A 10,863-nucleotide genomic window follows, 5' to 3' on the forward strand; every position below is an offset into this window, starting at 1 on the left:
ACACGACACACTAGACGATCTCCAGGGGTCCCTTCCAACCTCAACCATTCTGCAATTCTGTCCCTTCTGACAGCCTAGGCTTTCTCATGTTATCTCCCATGCTAAGCTCCATAATTTATTAATTATCCCTTAATTTCAAGTCAAATAGCAAGTACTACTTAAGTCTACCTATCTTCATATACATAACTTTAGCCCTAATTTCCCCATTTTCACTACTGAAATTCTTTATGCACAGCTATAGTATCAGTTCAATGATTAATTACAATTGGGGATAACCTCTGCATACACAAGTGCAAATTAATTCTGTAGTCTAACACCATGCTCTGTCACAATCAGTATTTTTTTTTTTTGTAAAGGTTAAATGCTACAGTACTGAACAACTGTTCAGAGCAGGAGGCCTTTCAACAGAAGATTGAAATTGCTGTAACACCACACTAAATCCTTACATCAACTAAGCAATGTGATTTACTTACCTCTATACTTTAAGACAAAAAGAAAGAAATCTAGAAGTCCATCAACCAAATGCACTACATTTTASAATGCTACAGGCACTTTAGGAGCCATAAGTAAGTTTTTAAATCAGTTCTTTAAGAAATGACCTACAAAATTTTCACATCCAAGTTCTTCCCTATATTGCCTTCCAGTAATCCAAAAGTCCTGCAGCACACTAAAAAGATAACGAAAAGATCAGTGTATGGAGTTGCTTCAAGATTACTGCTATATCCACATGTGCATAAGTGCTCTGTTAGAAAGATTCAACAGAGGTACTTTAACGTGCCCCCTTGTATAAGAAGTTACTGATAGATTCTAGACAATACAAGAATACATGTTGCAAGAGCTCATCACTGCTTGTAYAAGTGTCTGATTATTTATCACAATACACATATTAACTCAAGATTTCCGTGCCAAGGAGCACCTGAGTTGAAGATAATTGAAAGAAGAAAACCTGCGAGTTAAACAGTCATTTACTTGCTGTCTTAAGTGAAACATCTAGCRGTAGCAGAAACCAAGATACCGTAAAGCAGAATAACAGTCCACGCACAGCTTCGCTGTTACGCTGGGAATGTTTACACTGCAGTCTGTCAATGCTATATACTCCTTGAAATTCAAAACCAAACCCACCAATGCTATTTGGTTTGAAAGTTAGCTAGCACATTCCTTCTGCCAAGTTCCTATCATCTGCTGCCTGATACCTAGGGCAGATCAGTTGTATCGTAAGTGACGTTTACTTGGCTAGGATGCAGCAGCTTATGCCGCGAGGTCGGACGGGACCGCCGCGCTCAAAGTTACGTAGTTGTTCGAGAGATGAGAATAGCTGTCTCCACTCACTGTCAGCAGTACATTGACTGCTACAGTTGAGTAAGTTTTGAGTCTGTTATCAAGCCATTTATGGAATTCTTCAGAAAATACATTTCTTGGCAAGTTAAAATAGATTTCTTCTTCTGTTCCTATTAACCATCACACTTCAATTTCAGTTTGCTTTCACCGATTTTACTGCCAAGGGCCATCGCTTAATAGTAACACAGTCTGGACAGCGTGGTATAACTACACAGCAGTGCTGTCAGTAAGCTAGGCAAAAMGACTGCATCAGAATCATTAAAAAAATGTATCTTTTAAAACACTTTAAAGATGTTTACACCACTGTTCTGGTGTTCTTTGGCATCCCTGGCCACACATACACCTCATTTCATTTAATTAGTCTAATATATGGTGTCTTTCTTAAGATCATGGAGTGCTTCTATAACAGGAATTTACAGTTTCTCTTCAGAATATGGTCTTTGCTATGCAGGCAGCTGTCCAAACTGCGAGATCTCCATCTCATGTGTAAACCTGTAAGAGCTCCATGACACAGGACAAAGAAAACGTAACTGCATTACCTCCACAATCAGTTCGTAAATATACCTTGGGAAGGACTGTTACTGCTTTAAGAAAAAGACAGTTAATTGACGTGTGTACAAAAGTAGTAAATAAATAATATTTACTGGAATTTGCCAAGATGCAGTCTGCTGTTCTCAGGCACCTAGCTTCATCTACACTAATGAAAATATTTGCATATTTAACAGTGCTGCTAGGCCTTCATGTGAAAAGTAAATGCAATACATCATGAACTATGGCCTGTGACTAATACTTCTTCCCTGTCACACCCCCACATTCATCGTAAAGGCTGTATGCAAAATTGTGTCCCTTTTTTTGGCCTTTTATTCTAGAAGTGAGAAGAGTATCATTTTGTCAGTACTTGGAATGTCATGCTGTGCATATTGAAAGGGGGAACTAACTAGAATAAGTTATGGTTTAAAAGATAAACCAGATTATAACAATATAAATTAGTTCTGTATGTATAAATATAATYCAGCATTTATTAGGTTGTAAAGAATACATACTTTGAACTTGCAGTTTCATCCTCCAGAGGTCCCAATTCTCGAGACACTTTGTTTGTTACATACACATCATTATCTCTTGGTTCATCTTCATCATCACTGCTCAGAACACAGCTGTCTGACTGCCGCTGGCTTCTTAGTCTGAGATTTCTCCTCTGTTGTTGATTCTCTATAATTTAATTTTGGCAAGTTAGATATATTACAAGAATTAGCCCTGGAAACATCCAGGAAATTAATTATTAGAAATAGTCCATAACAGTTCACATTTTAAGTGGACTAAGCCATATTTAACTGGATTAAGAGCAAGCTTAAACAAACTAGTTTCCTAAACATTAAGATTCACAACATCTGGAAACAGTCAACATTCAGTTACATATTGACATAAAACTTGGACTCCTTATTCATCTACCCTATTCACCCTGCAAACAGCTGAAATGTGATCTCAAAGACTGTCCATGAGACAACTTTGCCTATAGTTACACTTATGTAGCAACCATCTATTCACTAGCTGACAACAGATCTCCACTACAAATGTGAGCAAGCTCATTCTTATGCTTTGTTGAGGAATTACAATTGCTAATATATTCAAACACTCCTACCCCCACCAAAACTGAAAATTAAAAAGCCACACACACCTTCAGTTTACTGAAATTAACTTTCCAAGTAGCACAGCAAGGTAGCACATAGACAATAGTGTAAAACAGATGAAGAACGCTTTGTTCAAAACTGCATATTGCATGAGATTAGAAGGGGATGCCAACTTCAGGAGTTGCACAAACTGCTGAGGGCAGGAATACAGTTTCCAGCAGTCAGTTGTGGCTCCCAGGGATTATTCACTACATGCATATGTGCACCCCCACCTYCCCAATACCTTGTTCTGGTAGCAAAGTTTTTAAAAAAATAGTTTTCATGATGAAAGTTTGAAGTAAGAAGTCATGAAAGACAGACTTAAGTCTAAAAAATTAAATTATGYAGTTCCTGGTTTTGGTTTCTCACTGCTCTATCTAGTTATGAGGCCAAAGCGTTCCATTCTTTGAGTATAGCTTAAACTGAATCCCCTCACTCAAAAGCAGTTTAATAAAATGAGTCTTTTTAGAAACAGTATCTGGAAAACTGTAGAAGTACTTAAGAGATGTCTTCCAAAAAAAATTTCACCATCTTCCTCCTAAGGAAGTTAACATAACTTGAAAATGGAGTTCTTAYTGCCCAAGATAAGAGCAGATAAGGATTGTAAACATTAATTGCTTTGTCTGTAATGTACAAAGTTTGAAAAACTTCTGTTTGCCTTTTAACTATTAGAAATCACATAAAAGAACAGTTTCTTCACAACTCTAGTGTCACTTTTATGCTGCTACAAAGTGTACTACTTGTGTCTAATATCAATAATCAAACACTGATCAATTAGGACTATATAAACAGCTAYGAAATTAAAGTTCCTTCCTGCATAAGCATTCAGATACTACTTGTATTGCATGTATTTTTACTTGCTCTTGCCCATTCACAGCCCAGAATGAATTACGTCCTCCAAGTAAACAGCTAATAAACAACATATTCGCATAACTCAGATCTTTTAATCAGAACAAGGTCTGAAAGGGGTAAAGAATTAGTTTATGTCTATTCTAAACTATTAAAACATCTAAAGTAGAAAAAAAATCCATATTTGTTAAATACTTTTCAGCACTATATTTGAAAGTGTTAGATTAGACAGTGAAAGTGAATGCTATGACCTTCATTCTCTTTTTGCTTCAGTTCTTTCACTGCAATATAGGCTAGTAAAGCCTTTCAACATTTTCTTATTCAAAGCACACATTCTTTTGCTAAAAGTGCTAGCTAATATCACTATCAACTTGGAGCTTGCAGAACTTCTATATCTGGAAAATAAGAAAAAAAAWTGAGCAGCTTTTATTTCAGACAGTTCCTATTAGAGCTTGTATGAAGTACATAACAGACTGGATCCATTTTTCTAGGGTACTAGCCAGATACATTGTCCTTCCTTGTCTGGTAAATCCATTTTCAATCCATGAYGCTCAAGTTTGTTGGAAAACAAAAAATTTAAAAGATACTGGTCAATAGATTATCAGCTAACTTACCTTGTAAGACTATCATGAAAAAAATTTAAACTTTAAACAATTCCTTTATCAATTGTAAAGCATCAACTCACCTTCAACAATCTTGCGTTAATATATATGGGAAGGGAAAGAAAAGAAAAACAAAATTAGATTTTGGCATGCACCCTAAGTGTTACATAGAAACATCATCTAAACTACCTCCCTTTCATTCCTTTGTAGCAGCATAAACAGAACCAGAAGGCAACCAGCTATTTTGAGAGCAACAGCTAATTTACTACTTCTACCAATCTTTATCAAAACAACATAGTGAGAYTCCTATGATTCCTAGCTTATGTTATTACTAATTGATATCATCTTAAACATACCCCACCCCACAATATCAATACCCTAATTGATTTAGACTAGAGGAGACTCTTTCCCTCTCTCTGCTAAACAGGCAATCTTGGGTGTCATGTCTGTAAACACTTCCTATTAAATTAACAACCGTTGAAGAAAATAAGGAGTTCTACCACTGTCTTCAGTGCAACTAGAGGTCAGATAATGCAGATTTATATATAAAGTTTGAGGCCTCTCCTTTACAAAGCCTCAGGTACAGTTCTAGTATGAGAGATTCCCATGCTATTCCTGCTTTTTATTTCTGGTTCTGTATGGCAGAAGTAGCACCCAAACACTGAAGTTATAAGTGGCAACGTGAACTGGATGAAATACTGATCTAGCTTTAAAAAGTAGTAATAGAATGATTCATTCTCTTCCTCTTTTTTTTTTTTTTGAGAACTTATTGAAACAGAAAAATGAACTAGTTTCTAACACAAYCAACTAAGCTGTGCTTGGCACTGCTGTGATAGGAATATCTTACATTGGCAATTCAGCTAAACACCTCTTATTTGTTAAGTCAAAGACCTATCTATTTTCTCCTTCACTTTTTATTTAAATCTGTCTTATGTCTATATTTTTGACATACAATATTTTAACGACATCCACTTATGTTACGTTATCCATGACTGGTATATATTCTCCCCAAGTTCTGAAGCAACTTGCTATTTTACATCTCTCTCTCTTGCTATCTGCAAGTGATATTAATAGATGTATTCAGAGGTCCCTTTAGAGTTGAACATGAACTCTGTCTAAAGTATTACTAATCCTTGGGCTACTTATTTAGATRCCAAAAGACAGACCCATAGTCTGAACTTTTGAAACTTGGACCTTAGTCAACTATGACTCAAAGTCTAACCTTGCAAGCACTGAGCCTGTAAGTTTTATTCTTACTTCTGCATTCAATATATCCATTTACTTTTACTGTCTTCAAATATAGGTCAAATATACATTTCCACAGAACTCTCAATGCCTTAGTATTCAGTCATCCAGACTCCTCAAGCTTAGTAATTATCGGTATGATTCCTCACAAACATTTGTGATTGAGCCATGACAAGCATACCAGACTTCCTCTGATTCTTAGAGGAGAAGTAATAAAGACAGTACCTAGTTATTAAGAAATGCACACTACAAACAATGAGGAAACTGAAGAGCTTCTGTATTATACTCTAAATAGCTACACTGTTCAAAAACCCCCAAAGCAGTATCAAAACATGACCATCATGCAGTTCAGGTACCTTCAATATTTAGTTAACTAAGAGGTCTATATCCCCAAAGAACGTCATACTTGCAAGATATTTATTATCATGTCAGCACAGTGAAAAGGTATAACATCACCTCTAGTCTAAATTCTCCTATGAACAGTCATTTTTCAAGAAAAGTACAGATGCAGATTTTCAACACTCTGGGAAAACAGGAAAAGTATGTTACTATGCCTCAGAACAGTCTGCTAAGTAGAATGTCCAAAGAGCTTCTGTGTTGACCTATAACACATGGTTTTCATGCACTGACAAGTCAAATTCGAACCTGGAATATTTAATGCAGCTTTAAGGATAAGTTCYATCAGGGAGCACAATACAGAACTAATTTGACTACTCTATCTAAATAAGTGTGCTGATCACTACTTACCACAACAGAATCACTGTGAGTTAGATCAACTACTACAGGATCAGAAGATTCACATGTGAGATCTACTACTTCTTCACCAGCTTAAAAACACAATGTTAGAATCAAGATCAGAATTTGCAGAGGAGTAAAATGACTTGTCACTGTATAACAGTTTGATTCAACCCATGCCCTATTCCTTTTCAGGATTATATCTAACACTTAATTCTTTCCTCAATAGAGGAACAGCAGCTGATCTCCTCACGTACTTTTGTTATTATGTCAACAGCCTTCRGGAGGTACACCAAAACAGAGTACTTCTCCAATTTAGAGAATGTGTTTCACAATAAAATATGAATCATATCAGACAATTTTCCAATGCTTTGCTGTAAATGGTCCCGTCTTGTCTTTCCCAATCTCTAACAGTTAAATGTACACCTAAAAGTGCAAAAGCCATATGACTATCTGGTGACCAACAATTACTTTTAATCTTTCTTAAGATTTCTGAAGATAGTTTAAATATCTAGAAGGTTAAGGAAGCTTCTAAAATTCTCATACTTTTTGTAAAAACATATTTACCTAGGATCTCTCCCTTGAAGGACAGAGCATGTCTAATGACAACCTTTTAATTATCTCCTTAAAACTTGGGAGTTCCCATACTTAGTTTGCCATTATCTGTAGTGGCAGCTGCAGTAACTCCCCACTCATCAGCCTAGACATTCAGCTACTGGGCAGCACTCACATACCATTCTTACGGAACCCATCTATCGCTAGTGGTGAATATATCACATCTCAATTGTCTTGTTGTTTACACAGTCCACACTAGACCCTTGTAAAAATAAATAGGTTTCCCTTCTTCCTCTTTAAAGGGCTTTAAAACTGGTACAAACACAAGTTAAGTGAGACCCAAATACTCCAGAAGCAAGTTATTTTCTTCCCAGATTAAAAAGAAAGCTTACCACTTTCTTCAAGTTCTATTGGCTCTGCCTCTGAAGCCATTTCTGTGGTAGAAGCTATCAGCCTGTTTCGCTTCTGAGTTTGCCTAGAATTAACTGCTCCTCCACGGCGCTTTCTTTGAGTCTAAGAGAGAACAAAGCCTTAGAATTTTCTTTAGAAGTACCATTAATGTGGACCTTATTTTTGCAGCACCAAGGAAAGAAGCAAAGACACACAAAACACTAAGAGGCTGTCCCATGCATATAATGATGGTATGGATCTTTCCTACTCATCACGTGAAGGAAAAGATACCACCACAAATCTCCAACAAATGGGTAACAAAGGAGACACATTTTGTAATGGGTTTGCAAATGAGAAGATCAGCTCAAAAGTATATCAGATGTTAGCTTCCAGCCAACTATTTGAATCAGTCTGAACTAAAGTTTTTGCCCACATCGTAAGTGCTTTTGAAAAATTGGTAGTATCCAAAGACATCAAAAATATTAAGCAGCACAGAACATGAAGTTACATGGACTCTAACAATCCTTATGCTACAGTGTATTTACTACAAATTCTTAACGATTTATAGAAATACCATAAAACCACACAGTTCAAGAATCAGTTTTGCATTGATTAGTAAAATACTTACTGTACTCATGGTGTTTCTTGATCTAAAGCTACAGAAAAAGTAAGAGGTACAAATACCATAAAATTAACTGCAAGGAATCTATAAGTTTCAATTCCTTATATTTCTTTAGGCAGTACACTTAAAAAGTCCAGATTTCTCTGTATCTTAGAATGATGTTCTTCCAAACCTATAAGAAAAGAAGAGAGAAGATTACCTATCTGTAATTCTTGTTCTCTTACATATACCCACTCTCACAGATTCCCACTCCTGAGTAACTAGTTTCTGTCCAAAGCTACATGGAAAGTCCCAGYGGTTGGTAGTTTAGCCTCAGCCACCTACAGGCAGGTCTGAAGCCTCAATCATTCTTTTCCATTTCCTAAACCAAAAACCAGAATAAGCCAGTTTAATTGTAAACAAGAAAAATACTAAGAAGTCCCAATCAAGCTTCATTTGAAAAGACAACTGATTGACCCTCTTCAGGAGATGTTCCTATGTGGGCAGAAATAACTGGRGATTGTGTCATAAGCAGCCATCTTCAGAGAACAAAAATTACAGATAAGCAGTTCTCTTTTCTCCAACCCATCTCCAGATTCCAACACATGAGAGCTAAACAGCTGGAAAGGAATCTAAAGCAAGTGGAGTACAGAAATTCCAGTTTAGAAATACAGACAGATCAACAAGTTCCCACTGAGTAAGAGAATACAACTTTACAGTATCTATTCTGTAGTAACTGTCAGTGTGCGTGTCCCTATCAATGAGATTAATGACTGCCTCCGTGTGTGCTTTTCATCTCTTCCCCTTTAGCAATCAGTTGAGCAGTTGACAGTACAGAAGTCTGCACCTTAAGCTTACTCACAATACAATTACCACATATCCAACTGAAGGAGTAGCTAGGAGAAGGTAGAAGGAGGTGGAACCACCCCCCCAAACCTAAACTCAATTTAGAAAACAAAGCATTAAATTAGTACAAAGGAAATTCTTCTTTAATAGAAGTGGTTATAGAGCCCAAAAATCAAGCCAGTAAGACAACTTGCTTTTTAGTACATAAAATAATAAACAAAAGCCTTAACACACAATTAAGTGTCCAAACACCAATGCTTACAGACAGTAAGTTTTGTTACACATCTTAACAGTCTTGGAAAAAAAAAATCTTTTGACATACAGCTTTCCCTTGCCCGAGGTCTGAAACCATCTCAAATCTCCTGCCCTAGTATGTTTTCACAGACCTGAATGCACAGAAACCCTGGTAAGCTTCAGAACAAGTTAAGTAACATAACCAAAAGATGGGACCTCATCAGAAGAGACCTATTCCACTGCTGTCAAGCAAAACAGGAAGCAAGGCAGAAATTCTCTAACTCCACAAACACTGACCGTGGTCTACCTTTCTGGGCTGTAGCTGTGCCAAACTGCATCTATCTTCACAACCCAGCAATGTGCCCTTGCAGCAAGGAAGGCCAGCAGCATCCCAGGCTGTGTTAGGAAGCACGTAGCCAGCAGGTCAGGGGAGGCAACCCTTCCCCTCCGCTCAGCACTGGTGAAATGTCTGCAGTGCTGCGTCCAGGGCTCGCTCCCCAGTGCAAGACAGGCACAGTCACACTGGAGCGAGTCCAGCAAAGAGCCATTAAGAAGATTAAGGGACTGGGGCATCTGACATACCAGGAAAGCCTGYGAGAGCTCAGACTGTTCAGTCTGGAGAAGAGAAGGTTCAGAGGTGGGGGGAAAAACATGACTTATCAATGTGTATAAATACCTGGTGGGGATAAAAAAACAACATGAAGCCAGTCTTTTCTCAATGGCATCCAGTGACAGGACAAGAGGCAATGGGCACAAGTTGAAAGACAGAAAATGCTATTTAATTCAACAAAAAGTATAGTTCTTAGAAACACAGCTTATACGGATGTCACTATACTTAACAGATAAGTAGAATTGTCCTCTGCATCACAGAAACAAGGGAAAACAACTATGTCAAATAAGGACTGAAGAGCTGCTTTCCTGTATTTGATCTTATGAAGTCCAGTACCCTGTTTTAAAAAGARGGTAGAGCCAGGAAGATGTTAATTGAACACAACCTCAAACCTTAAAGCAACCTCAACGAATAACTAAGAAAATGTATATGTATATGCATACATATGTATATGTATGTTATGTTATAGCACAGGACAATCTACTGCTTGGGGGACAAAGCAGTTTGACTATGTAAGTCATCCACAGTTATCACCAACCTAGGAGGTTTAGTTCACCGTTGTAGTCACAGCTCTGAATGCGTAACAGACCCAAATTCCTGAACACGGCATACTTCCCTGTCTTTAGGTATACCATGTTGTTTTTAAAGGCCACAACTATAGCTGTCTCAGAAAGAATGACACAGAGTCCATGCCAAAGTCAGTCTCAGGTTATAGCTTCAAAAAGGTTTTGGTCAGGCTATGGCTTCAAAGACAAAACAGAGTAATGTCAGATTTCCTGAGTTACTTTCCAGGTAACTAGTCTTCTCTGAAGAGTGGCAGGAACATTAGGCCAAAAACAACAAGAGCACCACAGATACAAAGATATATGAGCGAACAGCATAAGATAAATCCATAACCAAGAATATAGCCTTCCTAAATTCAAGGACAAGTATGTCTGAGCACTGCTGAATTTATTCTGCCTCCCCAAAACTTTAGCTTCTGTACYGAAGTCAGAAAAGAATTCCACTCTTAGGACTTACATGAACCCAAGAAGACTTGTATGAGTGTTAGATGTGAACTAGCTACCTATCCTAGTCAGTTTAAAAGTCATCCAGCTAAAGCTTGAAAGCTCGGATGATCTTTGAAGTTTCCTCATCATAAAACCCCAGGGGTTTAGGATTCTCTGCTCCCACTTTTTTTTTTTTTTTTTT

The 10,863-nt window shown here is 37.3% G+C and overlaps 1 protein-coding gene across 4 annotated transcripts in view; it reads right to left on the minus strand.

The window, feature by feature from the left end:
• The window catches only part of RNF4 (ring finger protein 4), a 20,579-nt gene that overhangs the window by 4,828 nt on the left and 4,888 nt on the right, over positions 1-10,863 (minus strand). For 3 of the 4 annotated variants that reach the window (XM_085309651.1, XM_085309649.1, XM_085309650.1), the window contains 5 exons: positions 8,010-8,175; positions 7,384-7,504; positions 6,449-6,528; positions 4,540-4,549; positions 2,382-2,547 (listed from right to left, as the gene is read on the minus strand). In XM_085309651.1, coding sequence (XP_085165777.1) covers positions 2,382-2,547; positions 4,540-4,549; positions 6,449-6,528; positions 7,384-7,504; positions 8,010-8,018 — 386 coding nt within the window. In that variant the 5' untranslated portion in view covers positions 8,019-8,175. The remainder of the gene's footprint in view (positions 1-2,381; positions 2,548-4,539; positions 4,550-6,448; positions 6,529-7,383; positions 7,505-8,009; positions 8,176-10,863) is intronic. The other variant, XM_085309652.1, reaches the window with a different exon arrangement.

Source organism: Rhea americana, unplaced genomic scaffold (assembly GCF_003343005.1).
Source record: "Rhea americana isolate MKP2758 unplaced genomic scaffold, rheAme1 scaffold_30, whole genome shotgun sequence".
In the NCBI taxonomy this organism is placed as follows: domain Eukaryota; kingdom Metazoa; phylum Chordata; class Aves; order Rheiformes; family Rheidae; genus Rhea; species Rhea americana.